At 36.7% G+C, this 21,098-nt stretch overlaps 1 protein-coding gene across 1 annotated transcript; it reads right to left on the bottom strand.

The window, feature by feature from the left end:
• Window positions 1–11,672: 11,672 nt before the first annotated feature.
• On the bottom strand, window positions 11,673–13,735 carry LOC148846774 (protein TIFY 10a-like). Its single transcript, XM_088952475.1, has 5 exons — window positions 13,343–13,735; window positions 12,824–12,941; window positions 12,446–12,720; window positions 12,225–12,282; window positions 11,673–12,077 (listed from the first exon to the last, which is right to left on the bottom strand). The coding sequence occupies exons 1-5, from the start codon at window positions 13,512–13,514 to the stop codon at window positions 11,924–11,926; spliced, it is 777 nt and encodes a 258-aa protein (XP_088808601.1). The 5' UTR covers window positions 13,515–13,735; the 3' UTR covers window positions 11,673–11,923.
• Between the last annotated feature and the right edge of the window lie 7,363 nt (window positions 13,736–21,098).

Below are 21,098 nucleotides of genomic sequence, written 5' to 3'. Positions count from 1 at the left end.
GTGGAGGGAACTCGGATAAAGGTAAAATACTTAAAAGGTAAAATTCCACTTTAGTATCAGAAATTTGGGGATAGTGTCATGTTTGTACCCGAACTTTCAAATATTTAATTGCAATACCTAACATTTCAAAAAGTGCCCTCTAACTTTAAAACATGTCATTGCAATATCTAAATTTTCAAAAAGTGTCAAGTTCGTCTTTATCCATAACCGATTGGCAGTTATATATTTAAAATACCAAAATTACCTTTCAAATGAACATACTATTTATTGTATTCTACTTTCTGGCTGGACCATTTTAGGTGTTTGAGATTCTAGACTTCATTGTATTCTACCTTTAGATCTAAAACATATTCTATTTCTTTTCTTTTAGTTACTATCATATTTCATGTTTTTTCTCTCATTTACTTTGAAGATAATTGGTTCAATCTCGAGGTAGAAGATAGTGAGTAGTGTCTTCTTTTGAAAGTTAGTTTTGACATTTTCAATAGATAACAGACGGTCATTTAACAGCAAGGACCAACTTGTAGGGGTGAGCAAGAAAGCCCATAACAGACGATCAGTTATCCAAGTTCGATTTCAGGCCTTTAGCTTGTTTAAGGTTTTTTTTGCATAAATATTATTTATAGTGTTTTTTTTTTGCATAAATATATAGGCCTTCAGGCTTTAGGTTGTATTTTCATTTCAACTTGTTCATTTATAGTGTATTTTTTTTTTTTTGGATTGTTACTAAATGAGTGAATAAATGTTGATTAATAGTTTAATTTGTTTTACTAAATGAATGTCAATTAATAGTTTAGTTTGTTGTATTTTAAGTTCAGCTTGTTTTAGGTTTTTTTTTTTTTTTTTTTTGCATAACTATTAGTGTGTTTGTTCATTTATAGTGTATTTTTTATTTGTTTTTTGATTGTTACTAAATGAATGTTGATTAATAGTTTAGTTTGTTGTATTTTCATTTCAGCTTATTGTAGGTTTTTTCTTTTTTTGCATAAATATTATGTGTTTGTTCATTTATAGTGTATTTTTTTATATAGTTACTAATAAATGTTGATTAATAGTTTAGTTTGTTGTATTTTCATTTCAGCTTGTTTTAGGTTTTTTTTTTTTGCATAAATACTAGTGTGTTTATTTATTTATAGTGTATTTTTTTACAAGTGAATCTTTGAATGATTTAGAAGAAATAAAATTTTAACATTTCAAAACTTTAGTATGCCCTAATGCCTATTTATTTATTCACGTTTTATGAGAATGATTACAAAATGAGAACATTCAATTTTATGCCAAACATCTAGTGAGAGTTGTACATGACTGTCTTTTGTACATACAATTTATAATCTTCACTTTTTAGATTAGAAGAATTGAACAAATTACATAAACTATAAGTCTATAACCTATTGGAACATTCAATAAAATAAAAGTGAAAAAAAAAGTGTGTAAATTTAAATCAAATTATTTTAATATGTAAATTGATTTTGATGGAGAGAAGTTTTTTTTTCTTTTTTTTTTTTGAGCCAAAGGTTACTACACAAGCAAAAACAAAAAACAAAAAAAAAAACAAAACAAAACAAAAAGTCGAATTGCGGTTAACTAGTCAACTGGTTGTAGGGGTGGATTCAAGCTAAGTCGAGCTGAATACTTGGCTATTCGAGCTCATCTCATTGAATTAGTCTTAGGCTCGAGCTCAATTCGAGCTAGAGACTTGAGCTTGAGCTCGGCTCGGCTCAAGCTCGACTACAAGCCAAGTTTTTTCTAAAAAAAAATTATGCATATAAAAAAGTGTTTTTATTTTACATACAAAAAATAATATTTATGAAAATCATTTACTATTATACGTAAAAATAAAAACATTATATAAAAAAATACTATTATATATAATAAAAATTATTTATTATATATATATATATATTTATATATTTAAATGTATATGTATTTATGCATATGTATGTATATAATAAAAAAATATTTATTTATTATACTAGGTTTGCGAGCCTTACGAGCTGAGCTTCATTGGGCCTGAGCTCAGCTCGATTAGCAAACCAGTCTATGTATCAGGCTCAAGCTTGACTCAAAGCTCGGTTTAAACCAAGCTGAGCCAAGCTTTTCACGAGCCGATCTCGAATAGCTCGTGAGAAGCTCGGCTTGTGGCCACTCTTAACTGGTTGCATTGGTTCTATTTTGGTTTGAATTATTAAGAAATCGACCAAGTTGGTTTGGTTCCAAAAAGAAAAACTCACAGTTCGGTGCACCCCTACCAACTTGACACTTTTTGAAAGTTTTGGTACTATAGTGACACGTTTGAAAGTCCGGATACTAACTTGACACTACTCCCAAAGTTTAGGGTAATAAAGTGGAATTTTTCCCTACTTAAAACTACCTACTATCTAAAAAATTACTAAATTGCTCAAGTTTTTTGATAATTCACAAAATCTTCCTTGCTGTTAGCCTACTATTATAAAACGTTTGCACGTGTGTCACGTGATTATATAATTTCTAGGGAAAATTCATGATCAGTACCCTGAACTTTAGGGGTTATGTCAAGTCAGTCCCCCGAAGTTTAAAACATGTCTATGTAGTACCCCAAACTTTCAGAATGTGCCTAATAGGTCTTTGTCATTAATTGTCCGTCAATTAATTTTGAAAATGTCAAAACTACCCATAAGGTGTCATCTAATTTTCTTTATCTATCACTTCTACATAAACCAATTTAGACAAAGCTCATTCCGTTTAAATATTGATTCCAAGTAAACTATGTTGTTTTTTCAACTTGATTCCAAGAAATCTTGTTTTTTTGGTTTGTGGAATGTAGATTACCGGTTATCAATGATGAATATGTGGTTAATGAAGTCAAATCCAAACACAAGTAGATTCTGAAATAAGCAAAGAAGAAACTAAATTATACCATTCAACATTAACAATCAACATAACCTTTCCCTTGTAAATGCTAAGATCGACATAATTTCCCCTTATATCCTAGCTAAGATAGGAAAGTTGTAGCAACTATCCAAGATGGAATTTAGAATATACATGAACTTTTCATCAGCTACATAAAAAAAAAAAAAGAATACATAAGAAAATATAGCAATGGCGATTTCAACCATCACCGGAACTTGGTCAGTTCCTAACACCGTCGTTGGTTCGTTCAAATCTGTTCTTGACACCATTGTAGCAATGGCACAATTCTTCAATCTCAAGGTAGAAGACAATGAACTGTGTCTTCTTTCAAATGGTAGTTTTGATATTTTAAAAGTTTCAAGTGGCACATGTCATCACATGATACAGAGAGCTGAATAGCTGTTAACGACAATGATCTATTAGACACATTCTGCGAGATACTGCATACACATTTTGGAGTTTGGGAACTCACTTGACACAATACCTAAAATTCAATGCACTAACCAGAAATTTTCCCTAATTTTTATTAGGCCTTTTGAGTTTTGATCATGGTTTTCAAAACCAGACCGGACTGGACGGTCGAACTAGTCAGGTGACTGGTTTTGTTTTCCCCAAAAACTGGATTTCCCCCCAGGTCGAACTGGTCAGGATACTGCATACACATTCAGGTCGAACCGCTGAACCAGGCGGTTAACTGTTTAAATAGTTTTGACCGTTTTTTATTTTTCTGCCAGAATGAACCTAGCATTCGGTTCGAATGGTCAAACCGTTCGACTTGGTAACCGGACCCTGACCAATTTGGTCACCGGGTTGGTTTTAAAAACCATGGTTTTGATAATCCATTCCATCCCCCACCCCATATAAACACTAAACAATATCCCATGAATTGAGAATGTTCCCCCAAACTGCAAAATGACCCCATTATGAATTCCTACGTGGACTGAACTCAAATTATTCCTTCTTAAATCCAACCTATCCTTGAAGGCATAGACAACTAGACCGTTGGTGCAGGGGACATTCCGCCATCTCATGTACACAACACCTTCTAAATGATGACCTGAACTCGTTTTCATATTCCACCTGAACTCGTGAACCAAAATCGAACCAATGCAACCGGTGGATCAGTTAACTGTGGTTCAGTATTTTGATTTTTTTTATGCACTCAAAATTTAAAAAAAAAAAAAAGGAGAAAAAACCTTCCCTCTTGCATCTCTAGTTCAAATTTGAATACCCAATCCTCCCTCATGTTTTGGTTTTTGCATTGTTCTCCAGTTAAGATGAAGAAGCTTTGGCCTTCCGGCTCGTTTTTCTCTTCGCCATATCTCAGAAAAAAAGACATATGATTTATGTCTATTTAAGCCAAAAAAGTAGAAATAAAATAAGGAATCATCTCATCTCCAATTCTCCATGTTAAATCAAGAATTATCTTGTTACTTATTCTAATAGATATTCCAAAAATAGACTACTATTTATTCCAAAAAAAACATTCAATCATTCATTTTTTCTATGTCTTAACTATCCGAAAAAATGAAAAATGTAATACTGTTTAGGCATATGAAAAATATAATACTGCAAAAGATATAATAAACATTCATTCATTTAAATTTGTAACAGTTAAAAAAATTCATTCTAGCTGAAATAAAAAATACAACAAACATTCATTCATTCTAAAAATACAAAAAAATAAAAAAATAAAAAATAAAAAAAGAACAACCAGGGCAGAGGGGCGAGAACGAAGTGGTGGCCGATTTGCTAGTGCTGGACTAGTTGGTTGTTGTTGTTGTCTGTCGCCTGAAGTGATAGCCTGAGAGGTGGCACTTGGCAGAGCCGTGGAGATGAGAGAGACAGATGGTCAGAGAGAAAATAAGGGAAAGGGAGAGCAACGAGGTGGCAACCGGTGTTGGTGCTTGCTTGCCGGCGAGGCAACGACCGGTGTTGTGGCTTGGTGGTTGGTGCGACAGAGATGACATGCGAGAAGAGAGAGATAGAGACATAGACTCACAAAGAAGAGAGAGACAGAGACAAAGACATTGGGGGAGAAGCCGTTGATCGGAGGACGACCGACGTTGGAAGAAAGCAAGGGGAACTATGGTTGCCAAAGACTAAGAGAGTGAGAAAGGGTATTATTGTATTAGGTTTAGGTTTCGAAGATACGAAGAAGGGGAAAGGGGGAACTACTGAACAGGCGGTTTCTTATTTGATTTTAAAAAATAAAAATAAATATATAATATATATTACTGTTTCTAATATATATATATATATATTGGTTGGTTCGATTAACCGTCAGTTTTTTAAAAGGTTAATTAAAACCAAACCGGAACTGTCATTTTTAAGAATATCAAACCAAAACTGAACCGACCAGTTTGGTTAACTGATTTTTTTGTTAAGTTTTGATCGGTTTTCCAATCGGTTCAGTTTTCGTTTTTTTTTTTTTGCTCATCCCTACAAAAATGCAATTTTCTCTCCAATGTTCTCTTCTCTCTCCACTTTAATTTGTGTTTCTCCTTCGTCATCCCGATTGTTCATGGGTGTGAAGATGAACAAATTGGAAATACTGGAAGTGGAGGAAGAAATCAAAAACTCAAGTTGATATCTTTCGAAGAAGAAGACGACCACCATGGATGGAGGTATCTGAAAGGAAACTATCATATTGTTCAACAGATCCATAGCTACCAACGAGAAGTAGGCCGGAATCATCCTCAATTCCACGGGTGAAGGTAACCCAAAAATATGAGCTTAAAGCTATGGACTATGGAGAGCTTCAACAAATATACGCCACCTAATTTGATTCAGATTTCTAGAGAGAATAGGACCGCCAATGGCTTTGAATGCTACAGCCGCCGAAGATCAAGTTAAGCAAGCCATGCATCTTTCTCTCTGTAAGAGCATGTCCCTCCAGAAATTTGGTTTTAACTTTTAACCACCCCGGCCAAACTGAGACCGAGTCAACCCGGTCCAGTCCAGTGACCAAATCTAGCTCATCAAGTAATGAGTCAAAACAAGGTATAAATAGTCCAAAACATTAGAACAAAGAGAAGGTATGACAGAACACCCCAACATTAAGGCACCACCCCTCCCTCTCCATCTTCCCCTCACTTCCTCTCCAACCTTAAATTTACCACAAGAAATTGGGGTCATTCATAGTTGCCATATAAATGGCGCATACACATTCTCTCTCTCCAAAAGTGCTTTAGATGCATTCTAAAGGTCCATGTACATTTGTCGAATTGGTAAGTCAAAGCCAGAGGGAATTAATTGGAGAAAGATTCTACTGGATGTATAGATTATACCAGTAATGAAAGCAACCAGATCTTTGGCAGATCGCCATACAAGAAGGGAGGTCTTAATCCATTTTAGAATGAAAGGGGAGGTCTTAATATTGAGCATAAATATGAAGATAGGTTTAAATCTTTTACCCTATACTTTAATAAACACAGCCGTCCCATTATTGGAGGAATAATAATTGTCTAAACATTTTATGATGTTTGGATTGGAATATAAATGGAATTTTGACTCTAGCAACTATTGAACTTTATAGAAAATCACTTTCAACCTTAAAGATTCAAACAGTGTCATTTTTGCCTTCAAATCATGGGAAAATGTCATATTAAACCCAAAAGTGATCACATTAAAAATGTTGTTTATACTTCTGTTAAATAAATAATAAAATAAGATAAATCTCTTAAATTATTCCTACTGTTTATGAAATTGACATGCGGCACCTTTACATATCGTCTTGCATGTCTTTTAAATTTTCAACAATTGACTAATTCTACCCCAGCCGTTAATGTTCCGTTGAAATTCATACACACGTGACATCACGTTTTTTTCAAAACCCAATTTGCCCTTCGTCCCTCTCCCTTCTTCTTCACCATCCCTCTCCCTGGTGGCAGCTATAGCGAACCACTCTACAACCGTTCCCTTATTGTTCACCGCCGCTGTTAGAAGTTACAGCGGTGGCGGTGAAACCCATCGGAGTTTGAATTGGATTCCATCATTGTTTGGGAAAGAGCCAAGAGCAACGTGAGGCTTTGCCACGGTATTCACCCATCAGATCGGGCTCTAGATTCCACTTTGAAGGTCGTTGGACGATCCGCCATCAAATTAGGCTCCCATTTCTTCGCCCACATCAGATCATGCTCCATATTTTAGTTTGAGCCCTGTCTTTGTCGGAGCCCTGTCTTTGTGCAAACGGAGGTGGTGGTGGTCGTGATGGTGGTTCCGGCCGAGGCTCCATCCATGCACAGGCGGGGCCCTGTCTTTGCTTGAGGTTTTTCCACTTGTCTTCGTCGGAGAGCAGGACGAGTTGAAGTAGGACGACCTCAGCTGGAGGAGAATTAACATTTGGTGAAGGAGCCAGGATGAATCATGCCTTTCACTTACAGGGGCAACACGCCAGTGGTGAAGCAAGTGGTGAAATTTTTGAAGTTGAACAAGGCCATCATCATCATCTTGCAGTGGTGATACGCCAGCCGAAAGGCGGTCATCATCTGATTGCCATGGCCACCTCATTCAATTGGTAGCCTCGCTGTGTCTGGTATGCAGATGCCGGTGCCACCGGCGACAACTGTAAGCACCTCATCGACTGAACTAGAGATGCAGCGGCGAGGTGAGGTGGGGAGCTTAGAGGGAGAGAGAACGAAGGGCTCGTCGCAAGCACATCTGTCGTTCTCTCTCCCTCTCGTCATAGCCATTGCAGGCGACGACAGCCACTGGCAAGGCTCAACCTATGCCACCCACTCCTTGGGCTTTTCTTCCTCCATGAAAATAACTGATTCAGTTCGGCAGCCACCGACGAGGCTCAACGTGCTTTGAACAAGTGATGCACATCAGCATTTTGGGTCTCACCGATTGTTATCAATCAGATCTTTGCCGTAAATAGGGAACCAACACAAATGTCTTTGGAAGGGTGATTGGGAGCTTCCTGTGGTAGCGGTGGAAGCACAGTTCAATGTTGGTGGCGGTGCTCTATTTCCAAGATAATTACAGAGATCAACAAGGGGAAGAAGAGGAAGATAGAGGGATAGGTGGAGAGAGAGAGATGATAGGAGGTGAAGGATGGTCGAAGCAAGTTGTAACGATGAGGGGGAGGGCAAAGGTCCTTGAATTCTGTATAAACAAAAATCAAAGGAGAAAAAAAAAGACATGCACGGTGTAGGTGAGATGGTGGCTAAATAGACGAGGCTGTCTCTTTGAAAGACAAGATAAAGACCGTGGGTAAAGAGGATTGAGTCTGAGATTAGGGCGCCAAGCCAAAGTTGGGAATCAACGATGAGGATGCTCGATGACTGAATGAATTTCATTACGAGGAGGATATCTATTTATGGGGGAAATCACGAGATCCTAAAAGGAATGAGCCAAAGGTGTTCATTTCCTATTAGGAAAGGGAATATTGGATTTTCTATAAATCATTAAGGGCATTATTGGGGTTTCACCATGTGCCCCTATGGGGATATTTTTAAGGATTGGCTTTCCTATCACTCGAAGATCCTCATAACCCATGTGTGTTACTATCCTTTGTGTGCATTTTTTAACTGACGTGATGTTAATGATGTCACCGTCTGGCGGGCGACGTCTTACTAGACCTATGTTGCTCCCTGTCACTTTTGTTCCTTCGAAACTATGCTCGAATGCAACATCTGGGCTTAGTTCTTGGTAAACTGGGGTGCTGTATTGATTGAGAGTTTATTGCGGGGCTAAGTGTGTGCGAACCTCATCGCAGGTTCGACCTGGGTTTGCTTTGGTTTGAGCTTAGGAATAGGTTCATTGCAAGCGTGCGATGACCCGTGGGTTCATCGTAGTCCTGCGATGTGCTGTGGGTTCACCGCAGACTTGCAATGCTTTGAAGGTTCATTACGGAGGGAAGATTGGCTGCAGACTGATTGCAAGCGTCCATATGGTATCAATGCAGTGTTTACTGTGATTTGAGGGACTGAACAAACACTATATACCTACACATGGAAGTTTGAAGATTCCAGTTTTCCCGAGGCATTGGAAACCTACGCCGGCATTCAAATCTGCTGTAGTGAATGGGTGGGTACTGATTAGTATTGTATGATCACCAAAATTTTGTAATTCATAAGTTGCAAAAGAGATGATGAAATTAGAAGAATAGTGGAAGGTAAATTTGACATTTCGTTTCCTTCCATTAGCATTTAACGACAATGATAATTGTCAAAAAACTTAAGGATTCGGCAAGTTAATACCGCATATCAATTTAGAGAATAGTAGGGGTAGTTTAAGGGATTTATCCAATAAAATAATATGGCTTTATGATATAGTACTATTCAAGTCAAAATAATTCTTCTTAGGGTCAAAAGTGAGCACTAAACAAATGTGTCTTCTTTCTTCTTAGAAAGGTTATTTATGCATATGTTAAGCTGTTGAAGGAAGCTCGAAAAAATTATCGTGCTTGTTAGTAGCTAGATCTTTGGTGAACTCAGCTGAACGTCAAGTGATGAAAGTGGAACCATTCTCATTCCATAAAATCACATCGCCAATGGAAGGATCATCCGTGAGCTGGTATGTATTTGTTAAAAAAGGTGTTAGAAAAGGCTTCTACCCATCACCAATAGTTGATTCACCCATTTGTTCCTACGACGGTGGAGCCACAATCTACAAGGCTACAACATTCTTTGACCGTATACCCAAATTTAAAAAATAAAAATCGAATAATCTAAGATCAAAGAAGGAACAAGGAACAATCACTGCTAACAACAATGAAGAAAAAATCTTACAAGCCAGGGGCTTTGGGTGGGAAGATTTAGAAAAAAAATTGGATGGGAAGCAGGCAAGGGGATTTTAGAGAGAGAGAGAACTCTGGGGATGTCTTGGCATATTGTCGCCATTGTTGGTGGCGCTCAAAGGAGGGAGACGAGAATGAGGAATTTTGATTTGATGTGCAAGAGGATTTTTTTTTGGGTAAATTTTTCTTTATTATTTTGTTTTATCAATATTTTTAAAAACGAATCAGAAACAGAACCGGTCAGGGGGATTCGTTTCCGGTTAAGCGATTTAACTGTCTGAGTTGAACAGTTTGACCCATGATGTTATAAATAAATTAAAAATAAAAATATATTTATAAATAATAAAAAATAATAAAAAAAAGAAAATAAAACTAGATCATCCTATATCCATAAATTGAGAATCTGACACTGAACTCAATTAGCTTTACTTGTAAATCCTCATCATCATCTCCAATTCCAAAGACTGCATGAAAAAGAACTAGAGGTAATCCGGTGCCAAATGACAAAAGAAGGTGAATCACAACATGTGTGCGGATGAGCTCAACAGTGGTCACGATGACCAAGATTTCAATGCCAAGGACTAAGCGCTCAATTAAATCGGCGATGGCAACCAACGGGGCAGTGACAGGAAGCAACAGAAAATCAGTCAAGCTTGTAATCATTCCAATGCTGCTATAAGTGCTGCTGTAATTTGCAGAATCGCCAATGGTGGTGTTACTGTCACTGCAAATCCCTGCTTGCCGCTTCAAATTTGCCGAGCTGCAAATTTGCCGCCCGTCACTGCAAATTGGCTGCTACTGCAAATTCGCCTACCACAACTATTACTGATGGAGCCTGGAAGTGCTACAAAATACGTTGGTCACCGCTGCAAATTCACCGCTAATCACGGTCGGTCTGTGTGTGCCACCGTCGGATGCCAAAGGTGCTGACTGCCGTAGGTGGTCGGATGGGTGTGAGGGCTGAGAGGAGGAAAGGGTTAGAATTAAAATGGGGGTTCTAACCCTAGAGGGCCTAAACATTCGATTTGAGATGAGGATATTGAAATCATTTTATTTATTTTTTTTGTTTTTTTATTTTATTTAAAACAATGAAAATAAAAAGGATAACCCACGAATTACTGCCCGGGTGAAATGGTTTAACGGTCCAACCACCCGGGTCAATGGTTTTCTAACTTTTTCAACGTTTTTAAGAAAATTCCGATTTATAGTATATCCAGACTTGGGGGCTGATCGGTTATCGGTTTTTCTGGTCTGACCATCCAATTTGGTCCGATTTTGAAAACCATGTGTTTTATTAATTACTAATTATTAAAAAATAATTATTTTTGTTTTTATTCTTGATAGCATGTGAATAGGTGAAAATCTTAAGTGGAACCCATGTGTAATTTTTCAAAATTTTATTTTTTTTAATTTGAGCAATGCCATATTAGCGAGCTTTATTATTTATTTAATGGAAATATGGAATTGTCGACGACATCTCTAAGGTTGTCTATTTTTACCTTAAAATGTGGCATTTTTATCATAATTTCAGGGTAAAAGTGATCCTTTTGAATATTTAGGGCCAAAAATGGTCTTTTGGTAAAACTCAAGCAAAAAATTCAAATATATGGAACATTACTAATTTTGCCTAAGCTTTTGACTGTTGGGCTATTATTATTGGGTAGATAAAGCCATACATTATTAAACAAAGGGAAAACAAGAAACAACACGGCGAAACTCAAAGTAAAAAAGAAATAAGAGAAGACCAAAACAAACCAAACTAAAGCCTAAAGGGAAAACATAATGAAACCAACCACAAGGTAAATCTGCCGAACTAAACAAGGAGATCGAGGAGGATGGATGCTCCTCAAATCAATAGCACCACACAAATCATTGACAAGAAGGTTCGACCTGATTCCTGAATCCAACTAGCTAGTTAGGAGCCTGATCTGATGCATCTTCTGTGGTTTGTTTTGAAGCTCTCCTCACAGTCACAGGAATCAATATTGGCCCTACTCTGATATTTTGGAATCAGTGAGTAGGGCTGGCAGGCTAGAAATTACAAATGAAACGGATTTTCATATAATCATTATGAAGTACACGAAAGAGATGTAGAAGAATGGTCGGGGAGTGGGACTGAACGTAATTCAAAAACATCAATAATGACATGTATATATACATATTACATGCATGTATTACAAAACTGGAGTGGAGTTGACAAGGGAAAATAATATCAGAGACGGGGATACCCACTAGCCACTACCCAGCCAGGATAAGACAGTGAGGTACCTATATAAAATAGTTAAATGTCTATAGTTGGAAGTTAAATTGCTGTGGAGATTGTGGAGCCAGGCCGAGCCATGTCTTGCTTTCACTTGGTTTGGAGCTGCCGGAATTACTTTCGGTTTCAGATTTCCGCTCACCCGGGTTACTACTCACTTGGTAGGGTGCTTTCGTGTTAATCCTGGAATTTTTACATAAAAAAAGAAAAAGAAAACCATAAGATTAAAACCCAATACAATTCAATCTGATTCCAATCAGTGTTAATTGATTGGTTTCCGTGAACCCATATATATGATTTTCGTTGGAAGTACATAGATAATGTATTCACCTGTCTTTTCTCTTCTCCAAGAAACGGTGGAGGGAAGCTCTCCTTGCAATCGGCAGATCTGCAATACAAACAATCATAAACAAAAGCTTTAGTTATTTGTTGCCAGAAGAAAAGAAAGGTTTGCAAATCGTAAGGAAACATATATAGTAGTCGTTAGCTCTTAATGCCTATGAAATTCTCAGTACGCAAAGCAAGAAATTTTAGGGAAACCAAAGGGGTACCTGAGCCATTCGGTTGAGGGGGCAACTGTACTCGGTCTTGGTTAGGATTCTTGGCCGAGATCGGAACGACATTTGAACAGGAAGAGGCAAAGCCTCTGGAGTTCGGTTGGTCGCCGCCGGAAGTAGAGGCCAAGCTGTTGGACTCGAGGGAGCTTGCCTTACTTGCAAAAAGCATGACCTCCTTTGCTTTCTCTGCCGGAAAATCATCGAACACAAGCACTTTTCCGGCATAAAATATCGTCATCTGGGCTTTCTCGTTCTCCTTTTCCGCCGGTCTGTTTCACCCAAAACGGATCGTGATTAACTAATTAAACGAAGAGAACTTCATTAAGCTTGAAGCTGCATGCTCTCTGTACGTATTTGTGAATCAAATGATACCTGAAATCGGGTGTCTTAGGTTGGTCTTCAGAAGAAGAATTCCCAAAACCGGCAAGTTGAGGAAACAAATTCATGGTTGTCGTCATCGATGCCTTCTGATTAAACATATTGGGTTTTCCTGAACCATAAGGGGCCAACAAAATAGCCAAAAACATCAGATTCTTCTCTGCCTGGCTAAAAATGAAGTAAGATATTCTCCATTCGGAGAAGATTAAAGAGAGGTATTCATTATATTTCTTTTAAGTTTTAACTTTTAAAACGGCCTCTACCGTCAAACATTTCAAGCTGAATGATCACAATGTTTCTTAAAAATAAAGATTCTAAGGTCATGATTTCTTCTGAAGAAATTAACACCCTATCGAAAACAAATTCTGAATAAATCAACGGCAAGATCATAAAAAAAAATCCAAACTTACAAGGGGAGGAAATTTAAAACACAACAGATCGAGTAACCAACGCGAACTACTACTGAATCGGAGAAAGAATAAAAGATAGAAGGAAAATTATTGAAGGTAGTACCTTTGCCATCAAGAGAGGAACTAATTCCAAGGCCGAGATCAGCAAGGCCGCCTTTCTCCTTGATGTACTGGCTCAGAAGACTACACGTCTGCAAGAAGTTAGACCTCTCGGTCGTCTTCCGCGCCTGGTACCTCCCCACCGTCACGTCCGACGAATCCGGCGAACTTGCCATGTTGTCCGACTCCGACCACTCAAAGAACGCAATCGATCAGAAAATCCCTCAAAATCCAGTCTTCTCAATCAAGTCTTCCCACTTGTAAAAACGCAAATTCTAGAAGCCTCGGTTCCCTAGCTATCTCGTCTCCGGACTCACCGGTTGATCTTCCCACTTATAACAAGTCTAGTTTGACTCGAACACGTGTTCTTTGTTAAAATACGCACGAGCTAGTACTCAGTGGTATTTGTGTTTTTTAGTCTGTATATATGACTGACTACTAATTTTAGGTAAGTTAACTGGACGCCGGACGCCGGACGGAGACGTAGAAAACGACATACAACATACTGCTATATTTGGGGTCCCACATGCACCTTGATGGTGCTTTCCATACTATCCGATCATGATGGTGGATCTAATCTGGATTTTCGTTTTCTTGATGTGAAGTTGGGTGGAGCCATCAATTCATCAAATCATGATCGATAGATAATTCATACGTTGACGGTATCATAACGTGTCAAACAAGATCACCCACTGAAATTAACAGACGGTAACTAACGGCGTCAGAGAGAGAGAGAGAAAAAAAAAAGATGAAATTTTTAGGTGGCGAGCCAACTACCGACAAAGAAAGAAAGTAGAGAGGAGCCCACACAGAGCCAATCAACCAAGTGAAAGAGAAGAAAGACGAATGGGTCAGGACTCAGGAGTCAAGAACACGTTTTCTGTGAATGCCAACGTGGCAAATAAGGACGAGAAGAGAGAGAAGCATTGAAAATTGGGAAACGCGCAAAGAAGAGACGTGGCAAGATAATATTGGGATACGGAAGGGATAAAGCGTTTTCCTCGTGATTGCATTGATTTTTCTTTGATGGGCGGCTTCGACTTTTTGTCGTTTGGTATTGTAGTGGTGAACCTGGTGGTCCATCCGTCATGACTCCATTGTCCATTCTGTTCTGTTAAGCCAAAACATTTTGAATTTCTTCTCTTTCAGTTTAATTCTTTTAAGGCCAAGCATTCATATTCAAATTGATGGTGCACATGTAGATATATACTACGAAATGAAATGGTGTGAATTTAGGTTAAGAGGCTAAGCTTTTCTTTCGGGCACCGTCGACCACAAGAATCACGTGTTCACTGTTGTTGTGCTTTTTCCTTGCGAGTTGCGAGACAGAACAACTGATTCTCATATGATCTAACCACTCTCACAAGTACATGTATTGTGAGTCACAATCAGAATGGTGGTGGGTTGACCCGAACAAAGAATGACCCAAAGGCCGAAGCCTTTTGGTCGGGTTGGGAAGATCATTCAGGGGATTGGGGGGTCGGGTCAGCGTGACTGCACGAGTTTAAGCATTGGGTTGGGCTTTCCAATACTTACTGTTGGACTTGGGTCGACTAACAGTAAGTGACAAACCCACCATAGTTGTGACCCTCTTATCTTAAGTCAAGAAACGCAACCAAACTATCCATCTATCTTTATTGACTAGAGTTGGTGGAACCAAGTTACCAAGCAAGCGCCTATCAAAATAAAATATAAAAAAATGCAAATGGTTATTATTAAATTTTTTATAATATTAGGAAAGATTAGGAAGAATGTCTGATAACGCGATTCCAACTAATGAAATAATGGGTGCCGGGGTCCACCACCATGTAATTAATTAATTCGACAAGGGAAAAAAGGAAATATATACTAATATTTCGCTCTCCACGTTTTATGCATTTTGACTCAATCAACTGTTAGAATAAAGCTAATTGTTTTTCTTCTTTTATTACCATTTTATATTTTTATATCAATACATACGTGGCAATTGTAATTACCGTCGATTGATCCCCCCAATCTTCGCACATTAATAATGCAACAAGACCATGTGAAAGTATATAATAATAATAATTAAATAGTTAATAAAATACATTAAATTGTTTGACAAGACGGTCGTTTGGTGGTTGTTGTCATTACATTGATTAATTAGGTTCCCTACTCCCTGCTCCCTACCCCCGCCATGATTCATCCAAACAGAAACCCTAACAATGCCCGGTTCGCCCTAAACCGCAGAAGAGTGACCACTGTTTTCAAAATCGGACCGGAAAAATCGAGAATCGATCACCTAACTAGTTCTATTTTCCTCCAAAACTACTTTTTCCCCCAAAACCATTTATTTTGGTCAGCAAACCACTGGATCGACCAGTTAATCGTTCGAACTGTTTTGATCGTTTTCTAATCTTTTAAATTTTTTATTTTTTTGTCAGAATGGACCGGCCGTTCGGGTCAAATGGTTGGACTGTTCGAACCGGTAACCGAACCCTGACCGGTTCGTTTTTAAAAACCATGTTTTTAACAATAAATCTAGAAAACCACAAAATAGGAGCAAACAACCATTGGTGCACAAATAAAAATTCAATAACCAAAACAATATATATATATATATATATATATATATATATGTTAGAAATTTTACAAAAAAAAAAGAAAAAACTATAAAATCGCAATAAAATTATGAAAAACTCTTAGGTATTAACTCTCTCTCTCCATGCAATGGTTAATGCTTGTAACAATTTTATGACCCTACCTTAAGTTAGCTTATGTAACATCCTGGTAGGGATACAACAATAAATATAATCAAAGGCCATGATTCTCAGCTTTACCTCTCCACTATACACATTATCTTAGCAAAAGTGAATTGTTGCTTTCCTATTTAAGTTTAAGTATCTTTAGATTCATTTTGACTCAGGTGGTGTGGATGCTCCATGAGATCTTGCGTTTTCAAGCACGCCACCCCAAAACTAGTGGTTCGGTTGCACCATGGTGGATTAAATCATACTATATTGTGGATTGGTCTATGCCACAAGGCAAAATATCATCTACAGTTATTTCTCATGGACAATCCATTTCTATTGTAAATATTTATCTTTAATATATTTCCATGCTTTGCACTACTCTATAGTGTGTTTTCCCATGCTTCACACTACTCTCAATGTATTATCGTTGCATTTAGGGCTCGCCATTGTGAAGCTCGCGTCTGCTACCTCTCTATCTCACATCGGGCACTATTGCTACTCCGTACACCACTACATGATTGGACCATCAAATGTAAGTGATTCATCTCCGTTTTTCACTATCATTTTGTTTTTATTTTTTTGTGCAATATTTCCCTCTTACCGTTTGATTTTATTGGTCATTACAAGGCTTGCCGCTGCTAATCCGTTGCTAGGTAGAAGCTCGCCATTGTTCACCATTTCTCACCATTAAGGATGCAAACAGATCAGATCGAATTCGAATAAGGGTATATCCAAATCTGATCATACATTGTTCATTACAATTTCGATTCGATCAGATCTGATAGGCAATGATTTGAATTCAAATCCGATTGGGTTTTCTTTAAAAAATAATAAATTATTAAAAGAAAAATCAAATATACCAATTTAAATAAAGAAAAACAAAAAATGCAAGTATTTTTTTTAATTATTTTCATTATATATACATGTTTTTTTATAAAAAATAAATAATATAAAAATTTTCAAAAATACAATTTAAATAATATATTTATAAATAAATAAATAACATACATACGATCCTATTATCCGACTCGAAGATCCAAACAGGGGTGATCCGAGTTCGACTAGATATAATCAGAACTCAGATCAGATCGGATCATGATCCAATCCATTTGCACCCCTACCCTCGTTATCTTCCATTGCAACAACTATCATCATCACTAGTAAGAATTTATGCACCTAGCTAGATTTTGAGATAAGCATTCCCAATTTCCCATTACTATCATATTGTGTGTTAATCCATATTGTAACTAAGACGCATGGAATCATAACATAAGGTGTGGACTAAAATGCAGCAAATCTTGTAGAACACATACGAAGGTGTGGTGTGGTTGAATTCACACATCTTTGTCTACAATTAGGCTTGTAAATGGATCGAATTCGAATAGAATCAGGCTAGATTCGAATTCAAAGCCGATTATGAACATTGTTATTCGAATTCGATTCTATATCCGACGAATATCAAATCTTTGAGTTTGAATTCGATTTCGATTATCAAATCGAATGTCCTATTCGATTCGAATTCGACCTATTGACTTTTCAAATGTGAATTCAAATCCGATTTGATTCAAATAAGATTCGATTCAAATAGACATTGTATACATTTTGCAAAGAAAGTGTGAATCTACATCATAACTAAAAACCCAAAAACCAGTAAATCATTATCTAAATCACTATTAGAAATTTGTGATTTGAAAATTACCTTGGGAAAAGAGGCAGGGGACAGCGGCAGGCGTTGGTTACAGCACAAGAAGGTGATGCTGGTGATTCACACTGAGACTGAGAAAAGAAGGTGATGCTGGCGATTCACACTAAGACTAAGAAAAGAAGAAGATGGGTTCCCGACGGCAATCGTGAATTGCAGCACAAGAAGGTGATGCTGGCGATGATTCATTGTCTCACTGTCAATGAGATTGAGAAAAGAAGGTGAATAGTGATGGGTTCTTGGCGGTGATTCACTCTCATTGTCATTGAGATTGAGATTGAGAAAAGAGAGATAGAGGTGATGAGATGAGTGACAACGGTGATGAAGGGCGATGACCAGTGACGGACTGACGGTGGTTGCTTGGGTGGCGTCCGGCGACAACGAAGGGAGTGACAGAGGTTGGAAGGTTAGGGTTTTACACATTTACTTCAGGGTTTTGAGAAGATGAGAGAAGGATGGTAAGGAGGTTCAGGCTCATTCGAATGAAAGAGTTTGATTTTGAGATTTTCGAACTCATTATTCATTAAGTCATTAGTTATTTTTTATTTTATTTTTTTAATCTTTATATTATATAATAATATAATATATTAATATATATAATCTTTATATTATATATATAATCGGTTCGGATATTTATTAGATCGGATCAATGCATATTCGAATTTGATCCGATAATTTATTGGTAAAAAAATGATTTTCGAATTTGACCAAATATTCAATTCAAACTATCTGAATTCAATTCGATTATGCCAAATCTCAAATTCAAATTTGGATATCTTATTGGGATGGTGTATTTTCATCTACAAACACATCACCCAATTTCTCATCTATATAGAATAACCCCTCAAATCACTAATAAATACACAAATTAGATGGGATTTGGTAGAGCAAACCACCCATACATTAGTTCGTCTGAATCCAAACTGATGTTAAAAACCCAAACTTAATCAAACTTCTGTTTAACCCCATATATTGCATGAATTTACTTGCCAATTAAGACATATACAAGAGTAAGGATATAGTGTGAATACAAGTGTCTCCTTGTAGTTGTAGTTGGTTCCGTAACCCGGTTCACACGGAAGTATTCCCATCCAGATCCAGGCCAGCAGGTCCCAATTCCCAAAAAACCGAAACCAAAGAAAACCTTGACCCCACAGTATCTGTTTGATACGGAGAATCGCTTGTCGTGGACGCATAAACATCATAGTCCATAGAGCGTCTCTGTGATTGGGTCCCAATCCCCTGATTCTTTCCAGGCACAAGATATGAATAGAACACGTTTTGTAATTGAATTGCAAATGGCCGACTGAAGAAGATGATGCGGACAGCGGATTGATTGGGGTTGGGTCGACTCAAGTGGGACCAACCCCAAAACAGCCAGCCTCACATGGCAAATTATAAATTATGTCATCTTCTTTTACTCTTCAACAATCAAAACTGTTCGGTTCGCTTTCTTTTGTCTTTTCATTCAACTGTCAACGTTTAGAAGGCTCAAACCTTGAAAATCCATACTATAGATTTTCAAGGTTTATTTATTAGGTAATAAAACATCTTAACATGTATAAATGTTAATATTCAGATTAATATAAAAAATCTATAATATTAGAAAGACACGATATCGTAAAAGGCCTTGACCAATCAAAAGTTCAAAACCAAATTTGATGAAAACCCATCTTTATAACCTTTCCATCACCAATTCACCATTATCTTCGTCTAACAAATCAGAATTTTTGATTATCCAATTAATTATATTCTCCCTTCAATCAGCTGAAATACAGTGGTTATTCGAGAAAATGCATTATAGGTCAAAGAAGCAGTTTGACGGAGACCGCAAAATTGACTTGGTCAGTTAAGAGTATAAATGCAAATATGTACAACATAAATACATACAAAAATATAAAGTTTTGTATTCTACATATTTGCATTTGAACCCCTTCCGAATTCAGCCTCAAGGAAAAATTACCCAATGTATTTTGCGTCTAGTGCCATTTTAGTCTTTCGACTTTAAAATGGGACAATTCAGTGCCTTAACTTTTAAAATGTAAAAATTTAATAACTAATATTAATTAACTGTTAAATGGCATTTGAAAAGACATAAATGTCCTTTGAGTATCATCTAATTTTTTTTATCAACCATCTAAATATTGATAAAAAAAATAATAACAGTCCTAAATCATTTTCTCTTCTATTCATGTCTCAATGGGCATTCTAGTGACTCAATTTTCTTGAATTGAAGAGGCAAGGATTTAGGACTGTTCATTTTTTGTCAACGTGTAGATGATTGACAAAGAAAATTAGATAACACTCAAAGGGTATGTGTTTTTCCAAATGCCACTTAATGGCTGGTTAACGGTAGGTATTAAATAGTACATTTTGAAAGTTTGTGTACTGAATTGTTGAATTTTACCAAGCCCAAAGTACAGGATACTAATAGGGAATTTTTCCTTTATTCAAAATTTCAAACAATGACTAGTAAGTGTTTGGAGGCTTGGAGCAATGTGTAACTATAGTATACCTTTTGATAAGAACTATAACTAAACTTTTAGGCTGTTTGTGATTCGAAAGGAAAGGTAAGTAAACCTATATAAGGTTTGTATAGGCTTCCTTACCTTTCCCTATACTTCCTTTTTAAATCAATTATGACCTTACTGTTGAAAAAGTCACTTTTTTTTTTAATAATTAATCGAAAATGAACTTTCTCTACCCTAGCCTGATGGTCCAACTTAGGGGGTGCAAATAGATCAGATCATTCAGAAGTTTTCATCCTATCTTGTCGGATTTGGGTATTCCCATTTCGAATCTTCGGATCAGATATATGATTCAATCATAAATCAAATCAAATTCAGATCACCTCCTTATCCTATCCGAGAGAATCAAATCCGATATATATATATAATTTATATTACACTTCCAATTTTGTTATTTTATTTATTTATAAAAAAACATGTATATATATGATGAAAATGGTTGAAAATATACTTAAACTTTTATTTTTCTTTATTTAAATTGTTATATTTTATTTTTCTTTTAATAATTTATTAATTATTTTAAAACTTTCAATTGGATTGGATGAGATCCAAGACTTCCATATACCTCATGCACCGTACCTCTTACAACTTGCCAGTTGCCAATTATTGTACACATGCTAGTCTCTGAGAGTCGAAAAATAAAAAAATAAATAACTTGCGAACTTTAAGTTGCCGTGCCGTTTGAACAGGTGAAGTAGCTTAACTGAATGTCAACGTTGAATATAAATGCATAAAAGACCAAAGAAGCAAAAAAAAATCTCCCTGAAAGGTTACTGAACTGAATTACGCATTCATAAAATAATTTAACAATGCAAA

The sequence above is a fragment of the Nelumbo lutea genome, chromosome 6 (assembly GCF_056320005.1).
Source record: "Nelumbo lutea isolate HS-2025 chromosome 6, American lotus-T2T, whole genome shotgun sequence".
Classification (NCBI taxonomy): domain Eukaryota; kingdom Viridiplantae; phylum Streptophyta; class Magnoliopsida; order Proteales; family Nelumbonaceae; genus Nelumbo; species Nelumbo lutea.
Note: the sequence above shows the minus strand (reverse complement) of the source record. Positions and strands in the feature narration are given on the sequence as shown.

What these genes read in the sequence shown, in the direction of transcription:
- LOC148846774 (XM_088952475.1), bottom strand. Translation starts at nt 13,514, where the DNA reads ATGGCAAGTTCGCCGGATTCGTCGGACGTGACGGTGGGGAGGTACCAG. An exon ending in CCCTCAACCGAATGGCTCAG is followed by an intron (nt 12,283 to 12,445) that starts GTACCCCTTTGG and finishes TTTGTATTGCAG; the next exon opens with ATCTGCCGATTGCAAGGAGA. An exon ending in TTGGAGAAGAGAAAAGACAG is followed by an intron (nt 12,078 to 12,224) that starts GTGAATACATTA and finishes TAAAAATTCCAG; the next exon opens with GATTAACACGAAAGCACCCT.